Here is a 26,734-nt window from a genome sequence, read left to right as displayed (position 1 = left end):
GGAATCAAGAGTGCGATCATTTTTTCATGTTGCAAACTAGTATTTTATTACATTAAAATAAACGTGCAGGTGCATATTGCATTGCTGCTAATCAATGTGATGCGCTCTGTTAGTTTTTAGTGGTCTTTATTACTAACATTAGCTATATACTATAGTTTGATAATAACGTACTGCTAGTTGACTGCGCTACCACGTTAGCGAGTCAATTTCAATTCTAATACTTCGGGCAGCATTTTTGTCTTATACATCACACTTGTAAGAGCTGTCTTCCAAACTTGCAGATCCCTGTTAATTATTTTTATGTCATGTTTTAGGTGTTAAATTTACCAAAGGATTGTTAAAGAACAGCTGTGGATGCTCTCTTCTGAACTGATGGGAAGGTTTTTAGTAATCTGTATGTAAGAATGCTGTTTGATCAGTAACAAATGTGTAGCCTAGAAGTAGCAATATTTGTAACATTCTAAAAACAGCCTTTAATAAAGACTACTCATTGGGCTGATATATAATGCATTTTAATTTATAATAATATGCACAAAATACTAAAATAAAATTGATTGCTATGTTCCTGGCTTGACTCATGATGTAATCAGTATAAAAATAAAGAGATAGATATGTATATACACGCAGTATCTTGTAAACAGCATATACTGAGCATCACATATATCTTAGATTGTCTGACATACATTTTGTATATCTTCGCTGCTAAAATCCCACTGCTTCCTTGTCCTCAACATTTGGATTATATTCACTTCTACCTTGTTAGAAATTGTTAACTTACATACTTTACAGCTACAACAAGATGGTTTCAAATGTTACACAACTATTGTAACATTTATCTATTCACGTTTTCATAAATGACTTCATCAACAGGTGCCCTTGCGTCAGCATATTCTTCGCCTGTTTGTCCAGTATTAGTGTCAGCATAGTAGGTCTGGTTGGCGCTACGAGATGGAAACTGGTTAGCCTGTCGATCCTGTACATCGCTATATTCTTCTTCCCTTTCTGTGACAGGGGGACCCAACTCCTTTTTCTTTCTGTAGAAGTCCTCTTTAATGTTCAGTAAAGCGCCAACCAACCTTTCATCATTTGCATCCGTATTTGGTGCTGCAGTCTCACCTATCTGTGGTGGCTGATAGAATTGTTCGGACACGCGATAACTGTTCTGGTCCATAGGGAGATAACTCTCCTCCGGTTCTGAAGAAGCATCCGCCTCTACACCAATATTTCCATATATCGGTTGTGACATCTCCGCCTGTTCTTCGTGCTGTGGTGCCACCGGATTGTTTTCATATATTTCCAGCCTTGGAACATTCTCATAATCTTCTTGGCCCTGAGGCTATAAATATAACAAATTCATCGAGCTTTAAAATTAATTGTTGCTTGAAGGTGTTGGTGAATACACAATCATACATGTATGTAATCTCTGCTTGAGCTGCCACAAGCGTTTGACATCGAATGGTCACAACTAGGGTTGCTCGATAGTCGATTTCGATAGTTGTCTTTCTCGATATGAATATGTTGCCTATTTTTATCCTATCGAAACATCCGAAACAAATATATCAAATAATAAAAAATAATATTGCCATAATATTGTCAAGAAAGTTGCACAGTTCATTATGCTATCACGAGCGAGCGCGTGAGGATGAGTGAAAGCACATTTCATCTAAGAACTTCCACGCATGAAAATTTTATGTGACTGCCTGAACTGTGAACTCGCTGCCTTGGTATCTGTGTAGGTGGAGCTGTTGACACAGGTATGGTAGGTAATTACCGCATCACGCTCAAAGGAAGTTAAAACTAATATAGTAAGCAAAAGTACAAGCTGTTAATTTTTATTAAAATTACTCACCTGCATCTCTGTGTCCTCATAAATGACAGTCCCTACCCGGGGCTGCAAACAAAAAACACAATACTTTGTTAGCCAGGAGTTTTATACAATAAAGAAAAGTGTGTTGCTGCTTTTTCAACTAGCCGAAGTCACATATTTACCAAATTTTATCATTGCGGCTATAGGATTGCGCTTCGCAAAAAACTTTTAGAAGCTTCCTACAATATTAAGGCCTGATTTGACCATCTTATGACCATGCAGATTGCAGTCTTTTGTTTAATGTTTGTATAGAACTGAGGCTAGGTTAGTCAGTAGCCCTAGATGAAGCGGGAGGCTGAAAACCAAGAAATGCAAGCTTTTTCGTTTTGAGTTAACATCTATGTAGGAGTTGGTACTAAGTCTACTGGTGTTGGTACTAAGTCTAACCCGCAGTTTAGCACCCACCGGATTGGCATTTCCTTTCGTGTAGTCATTGGGCTTTGATCTTTTCTGATCTTTTTTAATAAGCCCAGGCTTCGCGAGCTCGTCTGCCTACAATACAAACTAATTCTTTTTCTCCAGGTCAACGAAAATAAAATTCCAGAAGAATAGCAATAAATTCTCAGATGATATTCAGACATATTCCTGGTTATCAAAGCAAAGAACAACTCTTCAGATGCTTGTCTAAAAAACATATCACCTTTGCCGGATCATTCAAAATTTGTAAAATCCAAGTTAACTTATATTTTATGCTCAGAAAAGGTTGTCACCAAGGCTAGATAGGATATGTGTGAAAAATTAGTTTGCCGCCGAACACATACGAAGTACCCAATTATAATGCCAATTAATCTACATGAATTAACAAATTTCACTTTATCGTTGTGTGTGTCTGGTACTCTGCATAAACAATGTGCATTTCCACATTTTTTAGCCAATTCCCGATATGAACAACTATGCTGCCAATATCTGTGACAAAATACAGTCAAACATGGATAACTCGTCCACGGATAGCTCGAACACATGGTTAATTCGAACATTTCCTTTGGTCCGTTCCCACGTAATGATAAATTGCTATAGATAACTCGAACTCAACACTGTTAATTCGAACTGTTTTTTTGCCCAACGGCTACCGAAACGGTTGTTTTCGCTTTAAAAAATCACTTTATTCAAAGCCATAGAGGTAAACTTCATCTTTTCGTAATTCATAAGCGTCGTTATTACCACCATCGGCAAAATATTTTTGTCAACGACTTTTCTAAAAGTTTGGTGAAATTTGATTTATACTGCGATACGATGAATAACACGGGCTAGCCGGGTCACGCGCGCAAGGATTTTCGCCACGCACATACAAAACAAAAATCGCATGTTGTTTTGTATGTGCGTGGCGAAAATCCTTGAGCGCGTGACCCGGCTAGCCCGTGATGAATAGTTTTCCGACGTTGATTCCGTGTTGAATCAACGTCGGAATGTTGAATGTTTAAAACGTCTTAAAAAATGTTGTAATTAAACGTATACGTTGTCTGAGCTACAAAAAACTATTCATCGTTTGACCTAAACACAGAATAGGTGTGTACATTCAATAAGTATCTATTAAAAAAGCGTGAGTGATATAGAATGTACCGTAAAACCTCGTAAAACTTCTAATTGAACTACCTCGGAGTGTTGCTCCTAACGAATCCCAGGTAAAGTAAGGTAATCTGCATAAACTTCAAGAAAAAACGGCAAAATTGATCGTGGGTAAAACCCCAAAAGAAAAAAATGTCTTCTTTTGAGCATTTCAACAACGATCAAGTTTTGCCAATGTCAATCTGAAAAACGTCCTGGCAATTACATCACCTCAAACAACAAACCAATCTCAAGTGATAGAAAAATCTCTATACTTTTTCATGAAAACGTTTTAAACTTTACATTAGAAGCATTTAATTTGAAACAAGCCATTTGTGCTTTTGATTTATATTATAGTTTGTATATGTACATGTATCTACTAATAAATAAGTAAATACATGGACTTGTGACAGTGCTCTGATAACTTGAATGCTCTGATAATTCGAACACTTTTGCTCGGTCCCTTGAAGTTCGAGTTATCCATGTTTGACTGTATATACTATAACTAGCTGTGCTACCTGACACTGCCTGAGTATCACAATCGGCTTGTAAACAATATGAGGTACTGAGAGTTGCCTGCCACATGCTATTAGCCTGGCACAATGCCATTGGACAATTTGAGTGAGCTTACTAATAACAGCTACCCCTCTCCATGACCTTACGCAATCACTTTGCGTCGTGACTGAAAGCGGTAGCGTATTTGCTCACAAATAGCGACTTATATCGCCTGAATGCATCAAGCTTGTGTGGCTGAATTAATAAGGCGTCAGACTGGCAAACCGGAGGGTTCGAAATCTTCTGTGATAGAAATTCTTTATTCCAAGATTTTAATAGCTATAGCTGGAATGACACACGAATTTGAAAAATATATACTATAATATGCTGTTGACTGGTCAGAATGGGTAGGAGAAGAAACTGATGGCCAGCCCATCTGTGTTGAACAATAGACCTTATCTGAATGTTTACTCACCTTTACCCAAGGGCTAGTTTATATCGCTATATTATATTAGTTTGTATTATAATATATTTGTATTATCTTTATACAAAGTGATAGTTAAACATGCTGGTTTTTTCTCAGCAATGGTGCAAGAACTGAAATTCTTCATAGGCCGTACTTTATGTAGGCTGAGTACCGAGATCAAATCTACTGACGCTAACTCCGGTGTTTGCACTCTACCTAGCTTAATTGTAATGCTACAAACATTGTTCAATTGTTCAAGTTATCAGAATTCTAATGTTCCGCTTTTAAAAACTTACAAGGTTCAAATAAAAGTCAAATGTTTTAATTAACTTTACAAGCAAGAATTAGTTGAACCTTTTAGCATCATAGTTATCATAATTTGTTGTTCAAGTCAAAACTTGGTCTTATGGGTAAGACTTCGAAGCAATCTGCTTTTTCCCGAACAAAAGTGATACTAAAGCTTTGGTACAAATACTCATTCATTTATCGATTAGAAATGAAAGCTGAGAAATATGAATTCAGACACCAGTTTGTCAGACGTTATTAAAGTTGGTTGGAAAGCAATAATTAGATATGTCAGAGATGAATCAGAAGAAGCTGATCAATCAGAAATGATGAATCAAAAGATCCACAAGCATTGCAGTCGAACTATTCATGGACAATGGCTTGCTTGATTCTGGGAAACGTTACTTTGTTATAAGAAAATAATAGGATTTACATGTTAATGAAAATTTTGACCTAGTTCTTCGCTAGCTACTTTGCCAGCATTTTCAAGGTTAGTCACTGTATGTATGACTGTCGAGACCAGGTCAAAGGTTAGATTACAACTTCATAGGAAGTTATGACCTCTGCCTTCTATTTCTAACAGCAGATGGGTTATGTTTAACTTTACCGGCACTGTAATATGTTTAAATGTTCACTCTGGAAAGTAGTTTTTCCCCTTATCATTTCAAGATCGCTAGAGACAGCTTCACAGTTTCTTTCAAAGCCATCAGCAAATAATTGAATAGGGAGTCTTTTGTGGAATAAATCAACAGCTTGAAGAGTTCATGAATGCTACCGAACTTCCTTCTTCTTTCTATTCTGCTAATGTTATTCTAACTTTCTGAAAGATCTCACTTCCCTTACTTGTTTAAACCAAAACTAAGGAGAAAAATTTGAAAGGTAAATACGTAGGTCATTGCGACACGCACAAACAATAAATGACGAAAACAGTTCTAAAGATCATTTGGTGCTTGGGGCAGTTGAAATCTTCCAAATTGAAATTCTGCATTCCAAATGCAGCTTTGGAAACATTCTGGTAATTACTCAGCGCTCACCATGTTGATTTACGCTCTGCTGATCGATGACGAACGTCACACGACAGTATAGTGTGAACCAGCCTTTTAGGAAGGCTGGTTCACGTTGTTTTGTCATAAGTCGTATTGTTTGTCAACTATGTACACTGTAAGTCGACATCATCCCTGAGCGGTGTAAATGTCAGAAAAGATTGCCCCGGTCAAACTTTCTCGATTTTCTGTTGTTCGTTCACAGCATTCTGTGCAATGCGCACCACTTTGGCGAGGGTAATTGGCTGTCATGGTAAGCTTGATCTATATTTTCATTCATGGTAGTTGCTGCGAGACTAACATCTTATCGTTTTACGTATGGCATGGCTTAATCAGAACACTGTTTCACCAACTACTCGCCAACGCAAACACGAATAGGTTTGTGATAGTGTGAACAATGCTATCACAGACGATCACTAATATATTTTGAAAATTACTGCCGCCATACTGCGATATAGCGCTAAATGACCTTAAAATAGCTTACTCCATTCCAGGTCTAACATCCTGTTGGTTACAGCCCTAACACCTTATTGGTTACAATTCTAACACCTTATTGGTTGCAATTCTAGCACCCTATTGGTTGCAGTTTTAACTCCTTATTGGTCGCAGCTTTAACATCGTATTGGTTGCAGCTCTAGCACCTTATTGGTTGCAGCTCTAACACCCTATTGGTTGCAATTCTAACACCTTATTGGAACCAGTTCTAACACCTTATTGGTTGCAGCTCTAACATCCTACCAGTTGATATTTCATCTAGATTGCTACCGGTCTAGATTCCACCGCTATTGCTAGCCATAGCAGTTCACTCATACTCACACTAGGCAGCTTGTCAAGCTTTCTATCAGGCTGCCTTCTAAAACAGCAAGTCCTTTTCCTTTTGCAGCAGCAGATGCCTATCACTAGCAGTATTGCCAAAAGAAGTACGCCAGGTCCTCCTCCCACCAGTATATAGAAATATAAATTAAACTCGCAGTTGTCTTTCTTCCACCGAGAGTTTATACATGACTGAGTAGTCGTAGTTTTTGTGGTAGTTATTATATTTTGAGTAGTTATGCTTATGTTGCATACGGCTCCGCAATGGTTAAATGAAGCGTTGAAAGCACTTGTATCGTTGCAACAAATCTGTCCGTTGCAGCAATAATAAACAGCAGAGGTTTCACCGTCTCCCTCCTCAGTGCATTCTGTTGTGTCTGTCGGACATATGTATGACTCATTGGTTGTAGTAAGAGTATCATATTCATTGGTAGTAAGGGGATCTGTTTTGGTAGTCTATAACAGAACAAGATCGGATAAAATTGTCATGGCAACTAAGTTGGATGCGGAACAAAAGTAGACAACTCTCAAAATATCACAATCATCACTTGTAATTATTTAAAGAAAATTATACATCCAGATGTACTTTTTAACATTTCTTCTGGTTGTATTTTAAGTCTGCTACATTAATATAAGTCTTACAGAACTTTTAAAAAAAAATTCAATATATTCTAAAAATCTAGATAACATTTTTATTCAATGTTGTGCCAAAGTTTTTTAGGCGATGACTAGCAAATTTTGAATCACAGCAGTAAACCATACTGGCAACGTGACTAGTATATCTTGAAGCACGAGCAATTTAAGACCAGATTCCTTTTTTGACATCATTCAGTGGGTCTTGAACTACAGACCTGCTGCTTAGCAATTCATAGAGCTGACCACTACTGTCTGTCACTACTAATTCGTTGAAAAGTATAGCTTTGGCTAGTAGAAATCTTTTTAATGCAAAAGTTAGTTCTCTATAACCAAATCAACAGGTACCTGCTTACCAGTAAGTGCATGAAATCAACTGAAGTTATGGTAGCGATGTGTAAGCATTGCTGCAGACATTTCTGAACTGGCTGGAGCAACAAGCTCACAAAAACTTACAGCTATGTTCAAAGTTTTGACTTACAATAACTGTTTTATTAAAGCCTTTTTGAATCCAACAGATTTTACTGTTGGATGAAGTCTTCTAATGTGATAAGACTTTTTAAACTAACCACATCGCTATAGGAAACAAAGCTAAGTCATTTGTTTGACATTTTGTAAGATATTCTGGTATTTAGGTCTAATGACAATGAAAACTGACGTCACTTTTAAAATATTTATTGGTTTGGCTTGTAAGTTTTCCCTCAGAAGCCACTGCTTAACCCATTTTTGACCGATTCGTTGCCTCGTTTCCTCAAAGCTAGTTGCATTTAGTAGCCATGACGACGGTGAGCTGAGAATTGAGAGCACGGAATCAGTGATCAGCTCTTTTGAGACTTGTAAGCAACCGTGACATATCAATACACTAAGTGTTAGCTTTTCTACGAGTGGGCACGCTTCAGCTCATCTCCCATCACCGCACATATACACCAACTGCAGTTATGAGCTTTCCATTTTATCTCTTTGATGTCTGCTCTTCTTGTCTCCATACAACTAACTGCAAGTATTTTAGATTCGTCTTTCCTTTGCAGCTTTATTGGCAGTGATTTAATTAATATTAAAAATAAATATTTCTAGGTCCATCAAACATTTGATCTACTTCACTTGCCCTTCTATGATTGAAAAGGCTATTGCCTCTCTTTTAGGCAGCCGATAAAGGTTGTTGCTAGGTTAATAATAAAACATTCTTTTAACGCTTGACTGAAATCGACTGCAGAAGCTGAGGGTGTCACACCAATGATTGAGTGTGCTCGACTCTATGTTTGTCTTGATATTTAGTACCTGATTTTCGCTTGTTCAAGCTTACTTGGCTATTTTTATTAATCTCAAAAAGAATTGCCATTCGGTATTAATTGAATTAGTCAATGAGATACGATTGATACAAATGGACAAAGTGTATAATTATGCCATCAGCATCATATGGCGTTGCACCACACTATACATTGGCTTGTGTGGGTGCAATACATCTATCTTTGTCAGGCCGGCTATTGCTGTTCGCAGCTAGAACAATTCAACTAACCACAGTAAACAGATTTGATATCAGCTAATCATGATTTGATCTGGCATTGCAATTATATGACTAGCAGTCTATGACAACTGAAAGCTTTCTCCTGATAGCCGGCCTTATTTTATCAAAGCAGCGAACAATATTTATGACTCGAGTGCTAGCCCTGCCTGACGCTGCAAAACTTTGGAGCTGTTGTACATTTTGATGCGGCTTAATGTCACACATACACCTGTGCCATTTCCCTGGCGAAAATAGCTCCACACCACAAATACAACTGCAGATAATTCCTAATTCCTACAGAGACTGCCAATAGTTATTGAACAGTAAATACTTTATGGGCACAGAAACCTTTTCACTGCTATAACTTGATCAGTTGTCCAAGCATCAGCCTTATAATGGACTATCTGTACAATGTCTGGTGATAAAAGACTTAATGACACTTGAAACAAATTAAGTGTTACTCATTCCTCACAGTTGTGACTCATTCAGTTTGTGATTTATTCCTTCTTGTGGTCATTGTTTACAAAAAAAACTGTGAGTTATGATCAAATTGTCTTGCAATGACATTCTTTGAAAATTTTGTCAAACGTGTCGTGTTGCTGATTGTTTTCTTTTGTCAGTTTTGTTAAAAGTAAACAAATGCTGATGCTCTCCAACATTTGCGATCATTCTGGCTATTATTAACTTACAAAAAGAAACATGGGGTTCTTTGGATATTAGAAAATAAATCAACTTAGATTTAGATAGTCTTAACTAAACTTTGATATGCACAATATCTATCTATCAATATAGTACAGTGGACCTTCACCCTACGGTTTTAATTCATTCCAGTGTTGGCATTGTAACGCGAAAATGTCATATAAAAAGGTATAGAAACCCATAGTAATTATCTAATACAAATGCGCCCCGGTAAAATCATTAAATCTTTATATACGTATTGTACATATTAAAAATTTATTATTGACAAAATCGTACATTAACCTTAGTAACTACACTTATCTACAGTAACTATAGTGTAATTTGTGGTTCTTGTTCACTAATTTTCGTTTCAAATATCAAGTATTTACAAAATACGAAAAACGCTGAACTGATAGAGAAAGCGAACATTGCGTCCTTTCAGGCGTTGTAGAAAGGATTTTGTTGAATAGCCTATCGGTGTCTTCGTGATTCCAACTTATTCAGCACACTGACCGCCAAATTTGAATTGTGAGAGAGATTTTTGTTGATCTTGTGTGACGAGAAAAGTTACGAAACGAGGGGACAAAAAACATCATGTTCCACATCGTAAGGCGAAAAAACTGTAAAACAAGGACGCCTTAATCCGGGAACAGATATTTAGCTTATTAGGTAAGCAGTCGGTAAAATTGTTTGTTTTCTCAAGCCTGGTTCACATTATATTGCGTTTTCCTGTCGGCGTTCATCGTCGATTATGTGAACCGTAAACTAATGGCATGGACGAAGCAATGCAAACACGTCGAGGAAGTGTGCGGCTGTCAAACTTTCCCGATATTTCGCCGAACATCGATGACCGTCTTTCACATGTGGACCATTTCGGAGATGGTAATTCGCGGTCGCAGATAGCCTGGTTAACTTATGCGGGACTAGTACTTGATTTCAGACATGCAAAAACAAAGAGGTTTCTTCGCAAAAATTTAAAAAGAAAAATGAGAACACAACGTCACCGATACAAACGCAGATGGGTTTGTGATAGTGTGAACTTCGTTATCATCGACAATCATCGACAATCACCGACATATTGTGGAATCAACGCCGAAATACGGCGATGTAATGTGAATCAGCCTTTAATCCTGAAGGGCTCGCAAAGGTTACGTTTGATTTGATTCCTGGCTGCTAAAAGTACTTGCTGTACGTACCAGTTTCACACCCGCAGAGCTAAGCAATATATAGAGTTTTGTTCTGCTGATTGTTTAGTAATGCTATTGCTACTAGCTTCTAGGGTGGCTATCAAATTTTGTGCCTGTCACACAGTAGGCACCAAATGTGAGAATAGAATAGTTATGACTCACTGCCATAACTATTACCCCATAACTACTAAATACTGGTATGTAGGTCAGAGAAAGACGCTGTGCCAAACATAATACAATAATAATAAATGAATCTCAGCCCGCCTTTCAGTTCATATGATACTATAATAGAAGTTCAAACAACAGAAATTTGAACTTTTTTCACACATTTCCCACATGTCATTTTGGCATACATGCTTGCACCAGCCACAGATAGTTGGTACCCGTAGTTCTACAATATCTATGGCTTTGTGGAATGTTTCAAAGGTTACCTTTAGGGGTTGACTAGTGTATTTGTTATTGCCCCTAAATTTTACTATCTTAAGGTAAGTAAAAATCTTACTGCCATCCAAGGTACTAACCGGATACTACTAAACTAGACAAGCCATCATAAAACTCTCATCCTAAGGACAGATGAACCTCTTACGGCCACCAGAGTTGAAGATAGCCAAGGCAGTCGTGGGTATTCATTACGATGTAGGCCTATACATTAATTCTGAAGTACGGTTTCAACAGCTATTTGCCGTGTTGCTTTCCTTAATCATAATGTCAACATTGCTTTTATCAACACACTTCAAGATAGTTGAAGTGACCAACCTTTCTGTCCTGTTAAACAGCTAAACAGTCAAAATACCACCAGTGATAGAGCTGTGCTGCCAACAGTGAAAATCCTGGCTAAGCTGAGTACAACTTAAAAGAATATCTCACCTGGGAAGAAACGAAATGTAGGATTACGATAACACCAAGCGCACAGATATATAAGGCTCTTGGTCGACACTTCATATTCTCGGCTCTCTTCTTCCGTGTGTGCTAGCTATACCCTCTGGATTCTCTTACCGCTGCGTTAAACTGTCCAATTTAGTCTTTCTTAGCTTCCATACACCGCTGCTGCTGGCAGCATCGGCAAGGTCTTCTTGAGTCGCTCCCTTACAATGACTGTTTATCTTTTGCTCCTATCACGGCTTGCACAGTTTAAATAATGTAATGTCTTGTCAGGTTAGTTGACTGGAGACTGGACGAAACTTCCTCGTACGAATAAATTTTAACTGGCTAGTCACATTCTGTTGCCTTAATTTGATAGGGTCCGAACTTCCTCTTTGCTTAGCCTAAGGGCTTATTGTTTTTGGATGGATAGCTTTAGCAAGCGTCACGCTAAGCTTGTGCAACCACACAATCAGCACTTGCATGTATATTTGCTTACCGTTTATCTTGGTAGGAGTCATACGCTCGTTATAATTGTAAAGGAGAACTATGGACAGAGTGGCCCTTACATCAGCCGTAAATAGGCAGCCTGCCATAGAGGTCCTCACACTATAGTAGATCAGCTAGCTTAACATAGTAGCAGATAGGAAAGCAAATGTAGGAACACTAAAAATATGCTTGTTAATCATGCAGCTAGAGCCTTTCTTGATGCCAAAGAAACATTCCAAACATGACACTCCTGTATTCTTATTATTCCCAGTATTCCCTAATACTGGTAATAATATAAACACCAATTGCTACTATATAAAGTGATGGCTAAGGAAGAACAGCTGATATCACTCAGTCGCAATTATTTACGCGAGTAGAAATTCTGTGAAATTTTTTAGACTAAAGGTTTTAAAGGTGTTAATTAAGGTCAGACAACTCTTGGATTGTCGAATTACTTGTCCTGCCATAAAACGTATCGCCTAGCGCTTGAGCTATGTGTAAGCCTAGCGGTTTTATTTACTGTACATGCATACTCACTTTGTGTCGGAGACAAATCATACAAGAAAACGATGATAAATTGAATCCTTTGATTTTTACTGGTTTTGCCATTTAGACCAATTTGCAGTATGACCTAGTGTATGACCTATGACCTAGAATTGTCTTATTATCAACTATGTCTGTTTTTGTAATATTATAGAATCTAATGTCAGTTGCCCTCTTTCAACAGCTCTGGAAATTCTCCTTCCTTCAGTATAACAAGTATTTTTCCGACTAACACCAGCATAATTTTAGCTCCTTTGCTAAGAAATAGCTTGACATAAACCCAAAATTACATCTCAGATTTAATTGGTTTATATTAAGGCAACTGTAACAGAGAACATCAGGCTAGTTATACTTATGAGGAATAAAAACAGAAACACTAGGTGATGGTAAGTTGTGGTGCAAGTACCAATGCCAGAGATCTGTAACAAATGGTAACCTTTGCAATTTCAAATACATAGTCACATTATGATGAATTTAGTTTGCTACCACCCATGGTTCATAAGTACATCAGTTTCTCATGTACTCCCATAATGCATAGTGTATGCCTAACAGTTCTAATCTAGCTGTAACCTAGTTAAAGAGCTGACAAGACAGTCGAAAACAGATTTCTGTAAGTGTCATGCGGGTGGACAGCCATGTTGAAGCTTCAGCAACTCGACCTAAACCGGACTAAACACTTGTGTCTTTAATATCAGTCTTCGTTTTGGTGCAGCACAAATGTTCAGTAGAGTTGTATGCATGTGTAACATGCTATTGGCATCGGTTATTATCAACAGAATTATGCTTTTCATTGCATGCCCAAAGAACGAAAAATTGAAATGCCGGTAATCAGGAATCATTGACTGAGTTAAAAAAAGAGTGTTTTATGGCTTAGTAGTCTAAAAGTATTACGTAGAAGTTGAGAGAGTGAATTGAAGGTCGTAGTAACAGAAAGTTCATAAACTGAAACAAATGATGGCGGAGGTAGTATGTTGGTGGCAGGGAATAGCCAATAGCGTGGAAGGTTTCATACCATATTACCATTAGTCTGAGGAGACAAGCCGGAAAAACCTGCTACAGAACGAGAGGTTGGCAAACATCATGGTCATGCCTTGCACATCGCTGATAAGTCAAAAGTCAAGGGTCGTCAGTATGATTAACTCCAAAACTTAGAATAGATAACCTAAAGATATGAGACTTGGTTCAAGGGCCTATCATACCTGTCCCGTACTCTTATGCAACAGTCCTAGTAGGTCACAGCTAGCATCCTATGGGATTAGATTATAGTAAGAAAAGCAAACCTTCTCATCTGATTAGAGAAAGTCATGAAAGCGTTTAGTTTCAAAGTAAATATTAATCTAAATGGTGGCAAACGACGATAATCGTCAGTACATGTACTACAGTTTCGGTACAAAAAGTTGTGTTTACTCTTTTTTTATTTCAAGTGTCAAGGAGAAGCTTGAGATGATATTATAACGGTTCAGGCAATTTAGATATATTTTAATGTTCGTATTACATAAAATCTTAGGATCGATAAAAATGGATAACATGAACATTCTCTCTCGGAACAGATTATTCACGTTGTAGTAGTGTCTACTGTATCTATTGGCACACTCTATGACTGACTGAACCCAAATTATACTGATAAGCATTCAGTATTAAGTATTCAGACACAAGGCAGTGACCTCTCTTACAGGTCAACAGGTCACATGCAACATATCACACATTTCGGTTAAGCCACCGTTAGCTACTGTATAAGAAAAGACCGAAAGATCAAAAGATTGATAAAATATAGCAATGGGCCATCATTATGCCACCGGAGATCGACATAAATTAGATATGATACAATTAGATCGCTGAAATTTACAAAATGGATTTTATGATCTTATCGAATTAACGGTGCTCACGGAAGAAAGTTGGGAGTGAACGAGAAGTACTGCTAACATCGTAAGCTGCCGGTAATAAACATGATCAACAATTGGCCTTCAACACGAAAAGATGTTTTTAGTAATCAAATATTTAAATAAATGACGGAACTAAAAGAGAAGGAGAAAAATGAGTGCATGTAATTTTTTTAGGTCTGCAATTCGCGCTACTGACCTTGACATAGTTGTTTTTTGTGACTTCTACAGATTGGCCTATTACTTTAATGTTCATCAACAAGCAGAATGAGATAACGTGGATTGGATTAAAAAGAATGATATTGACCAACTAATACATATCTCGTATCGCAACTTTTAACTTATACAAGGTTGACCTTTAAGCGAATTTGTAATCAGCAGTGGCCTTGTGAGACTGGTACAAATAACTTCCAGCTATTTTGGTCACGCCGCCTGATCTGTCCTGTTTTCGAAAACCACCGCTTGATAAAAACAATGGTTTCAGTGTGAAATCAGTGTGAACTCATCGGTCAACTCATCCAAGTATACGTACCATCAGTACATCAGTACATTATCAGTATATCAGTATAATACTATCATACATGAGTTTACTATAAGTATATCAGTATGCTATCAGTAAATTGGTGTACTGTCAGTACATCGGTACACTATCATACATCAGTTTACTATCGTACATTGGTACACTATTGGTACATCAGTATAATGTTAACTAATATTAATGTTAATAATGTTAATAATAACCAGTTATAGCTTCCTGTCAGTTATTCATATTAGTAGTAGACAGGCCAAGTACTGGGACTAGGAAATGATTGATTGGTGGCTAAAAGTACTGGAACCAGATACTGAACGCCAAGTGAAACTTATTTCACTATCAATAAGTTAAAAATTTGTAGCGACCATAGTGTGTGACCTTGACATGACCTTGTTGGGTACTAATAGACCCGCAAGCATTGAAGTAGAGCATAAAGACAAACCTGGTTTCATATTGCCATAATTAGTATTAGTAAAGTATTATTTAGTAATAGTAGCAGTGCATATATAGAGTGAGCGCTGTATGGCTAATGCTCGTAGCATTTTATAAATTCTATTTTTAGTGAGTATTTATAAAATGCGAAAAAATACTGAAATTTATAAAAAAAAATTTGTGTATAATTTTATGTTTAACAATCTTTACAAAGGCTAACTTTTCATCAGCTTTCTACTATAACAATAACGTTGAAGTTAGAAAAACAAGTGTTGACTAAAAAATGCCTGGTTCCTTTTATGAATGCTGTTAGCAGAGAACGGCTTTCTTGTCTTATTGTCATCTATTTCCTTCAATGAATTGCGCAAAAATAGCTTTTTGTTTCATTGAAAATCATCACAAACTGTTGATGCCAAGAATATGATACATAGCTGGGTGAACACGAGTCAAAAGCAGCATGGCTGAAAAAATCTCACGGAGGGGGATGAAGGAACCTCAACTAGTTTATCGACAAGCTGGTTTAAACAAATTATAGTGTCCAGAGTCTTGTTACAAAAGCAATAAAACTCGAGCGAACCAAGACCTCCTGCTAGTGTAAGCGAAAACCCAACAGAATGTGAACAGATAAAACGTTTGACGACTGAGATAAAGGAGTCAGTAGAAAGTCTAACTAAACAAATAGCCCTTAGGCGGCTCTCACTCATACGGTATGTTGTAGTTTTATTCAGGACTTCGGCTGTGTGTTTACTGGTCTTTTATCCAACCAAGCATTGCAACGCTAATCATTACTAGTACAATAGACCATATTCATCTCAATGTTTGTTCGGTAAACTATGACTCACTCGAGTGCCTAAAGACACCTAAAGATCTGGCTCAGTTCGGTACAACTAAACGCTAGAGATATGATATGAGGATTAGCAATATGTAGGCCTTTGGAATTTAAATTGAAAGGTTAAAGGTTATCAGGGCATTACAGTCAGCTTAAGACTTTCATAATACCGCATAAGTTTGTTATCAGGAAAATATCTATTACGAAATTGAGGAAGCTGTTACATGGAACTAGCGCGGTAGCAGACAGCTTTCAGGATGGACGGTAATGATATTTATTTTAGCTCTGATCTCTGAAAGAAGCAGCCATTCCCAACAACTAAACTCACTCCGTGTGTAAATAAAGTGGATTGAAATCAAAACTGTAGAGCAAGCGCAATAAGGGCTATAGATCAGAGGCTATGGGTAAAGCTGATGTCAGTCTACCCTGCTCTATGTTGTCTCCACGCCATCGTTGCAGCTACTTCACTTCATCAAAGTTGATGTCCATAAAACAAAAATCAAGATACCTTGTTTGCAGGTTGTAGGCTCCTAATCACAACGCTAAGAGCCAAGAGGAAGATACGCTTCAATCAAAGATAGAAAACTGCAGGATCCCTTAGTTCTGGCATACGCTCTACACCTACTAGTTCTTTCCTTTTTATTGTTTTCACCAGTAGACTCACCTCTCAGTACTTTTCAGTCTGGTGGTGTATCAAACATAAGTAAATATTCAACAGTCTTATAGCTAAGGCTAGCTCATCATGGGGAGGTAATAACAAGCACAAACTAACTCTTCCCAGCTACTCCACGACTACGATTTAGAATCTTGCATTTCTATGACTTCCTGCCTTTTATATATCATGATGCTACGCGACTTGCGACAGGCGGTGGTGAGAAGAAATCTTCTCATCCCCGCCTTTCGCAACGCTTGTAGTACCCGTGGTGTCAAGGTCGTGTCTTCACCTCTAATTTTGTTTATATCTGAGCAGGCACAGGTTAAGGTTTCTAGTTGCGCCTAGCAACAGCGTTACACGAGGAAGTTTTAAAAGTTGTTTTACAATTTCAACTATCCGCAACTGAAATCTTTGAAGTAGACAGCAACTTAGAAGTCTTTACAAGTCACACTGGCCGGGCAATGCATCTGAACCTCTTTAACCAATTTACTGACCCTGAAAGTTCATTAGTTGATCTCTTGGAGCTGTTCAACTACTTAAAGATGAACTTCAACAAAATTTTTAGTAGGTTTTATCAGAAAGTATCGATATTTTTCTATCATTTGCAATCATTTTTGATGTTTGAGGTGATCTGACTACCAGGATGTTTCAAGTTTAAAGTCGACAAAACTTGATTGCAACTGAAGCGCTCTGAAAAATATGTGTAAAGTTATGTAATGATATCACTAGTTTGCAACTGTAGACGTCATAACCACACTTTTGCTTAATCCAAGCATTTTAACTGTGGTCAAGTTTTGTTGATTTTAATCTTGAAACATCCTGGCAGTCAGATCACCTCAAACATCAAAAACAACCAAAAACGATAGAAAAATACCAATAATTTCTAATAAAACTTACTAAAATAAATTTTGTGCACGTTTATATTTATTAATTAATTATTTAATAATTAATTAAATTTATTAGTTTAATAATTTATTAAATTTATTAATTCATATTTATTAATCCACACCTAAAATCCAACCTGAGATAATTCCTGCAGAGTAGTTTCCTTCCTTTCTTCCTGCTAATAGTTATTGAACAGTAAATACTTTATGGGCACAGAAACCTTTCCACTGCTATAACTTGATCAGTTGTCCAAGCATCAGCCTTATAATGGACTATCTGTACAATGTCTGGTGATAAAAGACTTAATGACACTTGAAACAAATTAAGTGTTACTCATTCTTCACAGCTGTGACTCATTATTCAGTTTAGGATTTATTCCTTCCTGTGGCCGTTGTTTACAGAAAAAACTGAGTTATGATCAAATTGTCTTGCAATGACTACAGGAAACTATAATAGTTGTCTGTAATCATTGTAATCCAACAATTATGCCTACAAGATGTGCATAATTGCTGTTTATGGCATCTTGTGGACTTTTTTATTATCATAGAATAAGTGTGAAATACTAATTTTTGGTTGTTTTTGGCCGTTCAGCTTTAAATTTTATTGGGTGAAAGTTTAAATGGTTCAACTCATTTGTATATCACAGACATGTTTCAATTCTCAAGTACCAGATATTCAGATCATGATGATTTTATTTTGTACTTACAAAATATGCACTAAGAAATTGTATTGCTAATTCAATTGCTAAAATGAACAGAAGGTAAGGCAATATCTTATTTGTTTATTGATATAATGATATTTGCGACACCTTAAGTAATAAACTTTTTGAAAAAATGATGATGGACTGCCCTATAAAAATACAAGTATATGTAAATGTAAAAGGCTTGTTAGTGTAAACAGTTGATTAGTTTGCTAACTTCCTTGTAGAGTGTTCAGGCTAACTAACTACTAATTGTGCGATGTGTACTAACCAATCTATAGAGCTATCAGCAGTCGTATCAGACATAATATTTTAAATACATTACAAGGAACACAGGCTAGTTTTTCTAACAGTATAACCTTAAAGATACTTTTGTAAGATAATCTTCCTCACTTTCGAACTGGCAAAACAAATGGAAAAACTGGGAGTTGTCAAAACTTTCCAACTCCAAATTTTTGAATCATAGTCTAACCATCTGAGAGCCAAATCTTTATGATTAACTTTGGAAAAAACTACAAGTATTTCCCTGGGAGTTGTCAAAACTTTTCAACTCCAAATTTTTGAATCATAGTCTAACCATCTGAGAGCCAACTCTTTATGATTAACTTTGGAAAAAACTACAAGTATTTCCCTGGGAGTTGTCAAAACTTTTCAACTCCAAATTTTTGAATCATAGTCTAACCATCTGAGAGCCAACTCTTTATGATTAACTTTGGAAAAAACTACAAGTATTTCCCTGGGAGTTGTCAAAACTTTTCAACTCCAAATTTTTGAATCATAGTCTAACCATCTGAGAGCCAACTCTTTATGATTAACTTTGGAAAAAACTACAAGTATTTCCCATGATTCCCATGATCTCTCACAATTGCAATGGCCAGTCTCAAACCTACAGCTGTAGAAACTTCCCAACTCACGACAATCGCTATCTTTCCTTGACGCAGGTAATCCGCAAGTTTGCATCGTCCGCGAGATGGAAACAGCGAAAATCAGTAAGCGAATTTTGTTTCTCGCAAATTTTTACCAAAATTTTTATGCTAGCGAAAACTGGAAACTGCATTTGCAAATGATGGGCAAGCTATTCCATTGAAACTTTTTCCTCCTCAGTTGTTCCTATTTCGATTTGAGCAGTTCCAAATGGTCCACTTTGACCTCTGGCGTAGAAATCCTCATATTTTTCTACAAAGTCGTGTTAGTCTGCAACATGCTAATGCTCATTGAAACACTTATCACTCGGTAACTTAACGTGGACTGATAACTCCAAATTCACATCCTCCGCACAATAAAAACAGTGTGAAAAAGCGCCATCCATTGTGACATGCAGGCATCAGTCTTCATAAAGTTGTAACGAGTGTAATAGACGAAGTGTATTGAAATATCTTGTTCTTGTAGAGACAGAAGTACTTGTATGTCAGGCCTGCTATATCAACCTTCATAGAATAAGTTCACAAGGTTAAAGTTTAAGGTTTACTTCTAGCGAAACCTCTACTTTAACAAGTCTGCAATAGCTATATAAACACTCTAACCGTGTATCATTTGTTGTACATTTAAAAAAAAATTTTTTAAATGCTAAATAGTAGCAAGTTAAACAATATAAGCATGCATATATGTGACAGTGGATGCTCTACTTAATGTAAATGACTTGCTATATTTCATATCAAAGTTTCAGACAATCTGTCAAATAAATGAACTGATTTTCAGTCAATTTGAAAAATGCCTGAATATTTCAGTAATTTAACAAAATGACTTTAATATAATATATACAATCTATATATATATTTCTCCAAGTATGTCGTTCAATGTTTGTGTATATGTTGGTGCGCATTCCCGCTATAGATTTTAATATTTTGGAATAGAGATTCCGTACCGAAGAAGATTTGAACTCGGACCCTGCCATTCGCAATTCTGATGCCGTACCCACTAGACTACAGAATTCAAATTGCTAGCTTGCCAATATAAGTCATTATATGAGAGTAAGTACTAAATGGCTTTGCGTACAACGCGGGTCATAGCATAACGTCATGAGAAGCTGTTCGCTCACATTATTAATCGTACTGGCTAATAGCAAAACTCTCACTACTTCTCATTGTTTATAAGACAAAAAACTTTTCTCATGATATGTAGTTTGAAAGTTAGAATGCCAAATAATGTTATATGTTAAATACAAGTCACTTTTCTGCCCAAAGACTTTTTTATTACTGGCAATGCCGGGTAGCACAGCTAGTCTATATACATTTAAAGTGAATTAGTACTGACACCAAAGGCTATGCACATGGGTTGACAAATCAAATGCATGCTTATAGGTGTGTTGATATGTAAACCTGTCGATCGTATTTTTATCCTTACTGTACGGTGAATAAATAAAAGAAAGCTTGGGCGGATCTTCTAGTGTCTTAAATGTAGCGCACAGTAAACGGCTCGCAGGTTTAGTTCTCAGGTTCAAAGCCTTTGATAAATATATTGACATCAATAGGAAATTGAGATTTTATTATATAGTACAGGAAAAGTATTCATGTCGCAATTTAAAGCACTGATCCATTATTTAGAATCTAGATTCTAGATGGAGTAGGCGATAAGTGATGCTTAATCCTAAAGTTGTTTATATACATGTACTTCGGTTGTCCTCTCTACGACACTTTCAGGTATATCTAACTGACATGGTAGTCACTCTATCAAAGACCTGTGAAGGAATACAATGAACCAGTGTAATGTACAACAACCATGTTTATTATAAGGCAGGAGTTTAGTTAATGCAGACTAAAATATTAAAATATATTATTTTGATCTCATTTGTTACTAACAAACCCAGCTTGAACCGATTACAGTGTATTTTTGTGTGTTCCAATTAAGGCAAAACTATTATTTCACTCCTAAGATTATGTGTAGCACCCAATTTGAAGCTTGGTGTCTCAAGTACACCTGATCACATAGCTTCTTTATGCAAGAGGTACCCAATCACATAGCCCTATGCACAGGAAGTACCCAATCAAATACACTCTATGAACAGGAGATACCCAATCACATACTCCCTATGCACAAGTATGTTTACTCCCTGAGAGCTGCTACATGAAAGCTCACAAACTGGGGAAGTGCTTTTGCTAGCATTCAGTAAATGCATCCATCTAAAGACTCCGTATAATGACAAGGACTAAAAACTTTGTAAACAGGTTAACGCAAGCGAACGAGCAGACAACAACATATAGGCCTATGCTGGGATACGAAAACTTGTTCCCATGAGTCAGCACATCAATGTCAATGCGTAAAGTTCCTTGTTTCTTAAGGAACTCAATTAAGAGGCATGTATAAGCCAGCTTCTTAAACGATGTACTCAGGATAGTCTGGTCATTTTCTCAAGTTAACGAAAATCTTTCACCGACACAGAACTAATATACAGCATAAACTGAGGGCATTGCAACTATTAGTTTCCCAAAGAAAGTTGAAAAATTGATACAGCAGATGCTCATATAACATAAACCTCCTTTTACGTATATTCCACTTAACGCAAAGAATTAATGTAAGGGTTTTGCTTCCTATAAGACATAAAATTGCACAGAAGTCAGTGTTAAAGACTAAATCATGAGACAGTCATCGTTGAAACAACCGATTGCAAGGGGGAGAGAAGGAGAAGGGGAGGGGGAGAGAGAGGAAGAGGAGAAAGTGAGGGAAGGAGAGAGGGCGAAATAGAGAGAGGGAAAGAGAGGGAGAGAGGGAAAAAGAGAGGGAGAGAGGGAAAAAGAGAGGGAGAGAGGGAAAAAGAGAAAGAGACATTTTATGGTGTTTGAATGATTTTAAACAGAGCTTTTTGTCTTTTTTTAGTTTTAAGGTACCAAGAAGACAATCTGAGTGTTACCAGTGGCAATGCTTTCCTTAAAATTACAGCAATGAATTGCAAACAAGCACACAAAAATTCCGTTTTTAATAAATTCTATGAAAAGCTCATGATGCCATAGCTATAATGGAAAGGAGAGTGCAACAGATATAGCGAGAAGAAAGCAGTCTGGAACTAGTGAAAATGGTCAAAATCACACACAAAATTTTTCAAGTATCGAGTACAAAAACAAGAAATATAGATAGGTTATATCAGTTTAGAGTTTACGAAATTGTTCTGTTTACGTCTTTAGCACCATCTTCGCCTGTGCACTGTCCGTCTCCTGTCCATCCGTCACCTTTTATTATTGGTTATCACAATATTAATTCAGCATTGCAAAATGCAAAGTAGTTTTTCATATTTAGTTTTTTAGATAGGTTATATATAAGGTATTTGTTTTAATGCTATATATCGTCATCTGAAATGTGTACTTCTTTACTGTGGAGCGAGTGAAATGAAATACATATACAGTGTGTTCTTAGAATGCCTGTTACAATATGCAACGGTTTGTATGCATGACAAAAATACCAGAATAGGTTAACTTTGTATTTTGAGGTTTGACTGTATATCTCATTATTATCAACTACTTGAAGGCCCGGAAAACTTATTAGTTGTCCCACAGCAGCAATCATAAAGTGACCTTTGACCTCAGGAAAGCCTAAAAACTCATAGGAATTTTGTTAAAGGAAGTAGTATTTCCATGAATATCCATAAGTTCCTTGTAACTACGAGCATCACCAGGTCATGACATCTAGTAGGATGCTTTATTTAACTCATAAGCTAGTCGTTTACAAAAACTGGGCCTTACTGAGCCCTCAACACTTGAGAGCAGTCGTGGCCTAGTGGTTTAGTACGCCTTCGCATGCAACAGGGTGAGGGTTCAGTTCCCAGAAAAGGTTGCTGTTAGGGATGAGAATGACTTCTGACCTTATATGTCTTTCTGTAACTAGGCATGTCATCAGTTGTAAAGGTTTTCTTATCACTGGGCTCAGAAATTTCCAGCCAAGATCATAGAGTTATCAACAGAGATCATAGAGTTATCAACAATGCTCTTAAAACAGTTTCTGAAGTCTCTGCAGACATGACACTCAATCTTCAGAGGAACAGCTTACATTTGTCAATGACTACTTTGACCTTGATTTAACCTGCAGCAATGGTTGTACAAACCACAGAAACACTCTTAGACAAAATGAATGATCTTTCACAATCTTAGCTAAGAGTTTTTGTAATAGTTGTGATGCCATTGCTGCTTTTTGTCTATAATTTCTTTTTTGGCTGGTTGACTACCGACCAATTTTACAAATAAACTGGTTTTAGGTTAGTAATTGTTATTACGACAAGATGCAGCCGCTGCCGAGGATGAGGCAACCATGGCGGGTGTGACTAATTGCTATTCCATGCAACTGCACTATGTTCATAGTTGGCAAACAAAAGGCTGAAAAGAATGGTTAGTTGTTAGTTATTTAGCCTCTACTGGTAAAATCTTTTTTCCTTCACTAATCTATACATGCTTTGGTGTAAGCAGAGTGTAGAATGATCTAGAATGATTGAGAAGGGAGAAATTCTGGCACTTGTATACATAAGAAGGTGGCATACTTAAGTTTGAGTGTACGTGAAATAGTGACAACTAATGTAATCATTAACAGATAAGGAAGGGGATAAGTAGGTCAGATAAAGACACTATAACAAACTAGCTTGCCCCGGCTAAAGGTATGGTTGAAGGTAAGTATTTGGTATCTGGTTGAATGAAAACAGCTGTCATCACTCGGCCTCTTCGAGTCAATTTTAATAATTAGATAGTTTAAAATAAACTAGCTATACACTTTCACGTAGCTTATGAGCTATACATGTATGCTGTACTAACATACAAGGTTATAATTGGGGAACGCTGTCAGAGGGACAGCAGGCTAACACGGCTGGTTGCTAGGTGTTCCAACTTACTTTTCTTTATCTATTTTTCTTATACATGGTTTAGAGCTGATTTCAAATGCAGTTTCTCCATTGCTTGATGGACTGTCTTCCCATTGGTCCTCTCTTAAGGTGATGATTTCTTGTCTTAGCCTTAACATAAAACTCCTTGAAAAATTTCTATCAAGCGATTTACTGTTCTAAGATAATATCTAGGCTATAATAGACCTATTGGATGAAAGAATCAATCAAAAAGAAGTTTCAGAATTGTCGATCCGAAATTGGAAATCATTTCCTAGTCGGCTGGTTCTCCAAACCAAACATAAGTTACACTTTTCAATTTATAAAACAGCAAGTTTTCTTTATTAATTTATTACATGTGTATTAATGTGCATTTAACTTGAAATAAATTTATCTAACTGTGTAGAAAGAAATGACTAAAAAATCAAAATCAAGACTCTCTATTGCTGTCTGACCGACAGCACCATAAAAATTATTCTATAACGTAATAGTTTCGCGTTTTCCTTGAACTTTTAAACAGCACAAAATTCAAAACTTTCTGTAGGTTTTTTGCATCGTAATCTGATGTTGCTAAACAAGCACTGATGCTCTCTACTGCTTACTGGTCAAAGAAGCCATCAACTTTTGCTGAATTTTTTTAAAATAGCCGGTAATTTGGATAACCTAACAGAACTGAACTGGGAAAACCAGCCACTGAGCTGGTAAAAACTTAAACCATAACTGTCACGAACAACTTTTATCATATTTACTAGGTAAATCAGACATGCTGATTCCGATTTTGTAATCATAATAAAGATTAGGCCACTAACTTTCAGAGTAATGAAGAACTTTTTATAGCGTTTTAATATCGGTCTCGAAAACAACATAACAAGCATAACAAGCATAACAGCATAACAACACAACGGCATAACAAGCTCCGCCCATAAATACTTGACGTAACCTAGCTTTTTAGGAACAGAAGTGACGTAGGGATGTTTAGACCGATTTAGAATAATAGAGATGGGTGTTTTAAAATTCATTAATATCTAAATTCAGCCTTAAAAATAATATCAGTCTTTTCTGAAAGGTAGATACGCTATTTAGCATTGCATATTTAAAAAGCGCAATAACAACGCTAGCTCGTGATAAAACCGCGCTTTTGAGCTCATTTTTCTCGGCGTCCAGCCCATTTAAACGTCATGTAACAAGCTGCGAGCAATTTTAAATAGTTTATATCCCTTTCATAAAAAATTGAAACTATTTTACAGGCTGGATTTAGATAATAATGGGTTTTAAGACACCCATCTCTATTATTCTAAATCGGACTAAACATTCCTAACTTCCGTTTCTGAAAAAGCTAGGTTTCGTCACATATTTATGGGCAGAGCTTGTAATGCCGATTGTGTTGTTTTTGAAACGGATATTGAAACGCTTTAAAAAAGCCTAAATGACTTTGAAGGTTAGTGGACTAATCTTTATTTTGAGTACAAAATCGGAATCAGCGTGTCTAATTTACTTAGTAAATACGATAAAAGTTGTTCGTGACAGTTATGGTTTAAGAGTATTCTGCTATTACTACTGGTTCACACTTCAAATCCTTTTTTAGTTCCGCTTCAAATCTTCCAAAGCATAGCCAGTGTGTTAGTTTGTGGAGGTTTCCTGAAACGAAGTTAAGTGATGATCAATAGATCTATAGCATCTGTCATGTCATGTCATCCTCAGCCATGCTATTGACATGACATGACATGACATGACATGACATGACATGACATGACATGACATGACATGACAACCTATCTCTAGTGGACAGGAAGTGCTTTAGCAAAGAAATTGGGACCTCAAAAGTTATTACAACTATTGTGCAATATGTAATTCCCATGTGTCTCGGTGTGACTGTACTTTCCTTTGTTCTTTTATCTAAACTTTGTTGGTTCAAGCCGTAGGAATGCTCTACGTAGATCATTTGTATATTTGTGGCAAAAGAAGCTGCACAAAGTTTAGATAAAAACACTCTACTCCACATGACGCGCCAAAGTAGGTAAAAGTCGTTTAAAGTTTAACTTTAGTGAGCATGTTATTTATAACATAGAAATAACAAAATATGCTTTTGCTAAAAAACTCAAATATAACTTATGCATTCACCTGCCGCAAGGTTTATGTCTTGTTTTCAGCATGTTTTGTGAATAACAAGAGAAGACAACTCTATTTGTTTACTAGGAAGACTTTCCTATTCAAAAGAACAAGAGGGTATTTAGTAATTGAATCGCCTTCTCCTCCCGTTTCCCCATCAGGTAAGGTTCTCAGCTATGTTTTGGAAAACTAAGTTAACTCTTTTGTTTGTCTTTACATCCAAGTCTGGCTTCACTCGCCCTTGTAGTACATTCTGGCAGTTTTATTTAATGATGTTTTTGTTTTTAAAGTGTTTTATAATAAAGCAAAATATTTGTTATAATAGCATTCCTTGCAGAAGCCAGTTGAACCACTATAAACATTATAATAATAGAGTTGAAAATATGTGACATCAAATAGCTTTGTTTTGAAACAATGCAGAGAGTGGCTACTAATGTGTTCCAAGCCATTTCGGCCTGACAAGCTATTTGTCTTCTAAGTCAGTATGGACTGGAGTAATATACCACAGC

At 36.7% G+C, this 26,734-nt stretch overlaps 2 protein-coding genes across 2 annotated transcripts in view; one reads left to right on the top strand and one right to left on the bottom strand.

Moving 5' to 3' along the window:
* The window catches only part of LOC137405864 (uncharacterized), a 405,083-nt gene that overhangs the window by 81,742 nt on the left and 296,607 nt on the right, over nucleotides 1-26,734 (top strand). The window lies entirely within an intron of this gene.
* LOC137407391 (uncharacterized) lies at nucleotides 497-11,675 on the bottom strand. Its single transcript, XM_068094036.1, has 5 exons — nucleotides 11,384-11,675; nucleotides 6,518-6,970; nucleotides 2,273-2,359; nucleotides 1,850-1,891; nucleotides 497-1,336 (listed from the first exon to the last, which is right to left on the bottom strand). Exons 1-5 carry the CDS (start codon nucleotides 11,456-11,458, stop codon nucleotides 833-835), a joined length of 1,161 nt encoding a protein of 386 aa, XP_067950137.1. The 5' UTR covers nucleotides 11,459-11,675; the 3' UTR covers nucleotides 497-832.

The sequence above is a fragment of the Watersipora subatra genome, chromosome 10 (assembly GCF_963576615.1).
Source record: "Watersipora subatra chromosome 10, tzWatSuba1.1, whole genome shotgun sequence".
In the NCBI taxonomy this organism is placed as follows: Eukaryota; Metazoa; Bryozoa; class Gymnolaemata; order Cheilostomatida; family Watersiporidae; genus Watersipora; species Watersipora subatra.
The sequence above is the reverse complement of the archived record's forward strand: the minus strand, read 5'-3'. Positions and strand labels throughout refer to the sequence as shown.

Coding starts and splice junctions, on each gene's coding strand:
- LOC137407391 (XM_068094036.1), bottom strand. CDS start 11,458: ATGAAGTGTCGACCAAGAGCCTTATATATCTGTGCGCTTGGTGTTATC. Junction 6,971..11,383: donor TACATTTCGTTTCTTCCCAG/GTGAGATATTCT, acceptor GTTCTGTTATAG/ACTACCAAAACAGATCCCCT. Junction 1,337..1,849: donor ATGAGGACACAGAGATGCAG/GTGAGTAATTTT, acceptor TTATATTTATAG/CCTCAGGGCCAAGAAGATTA.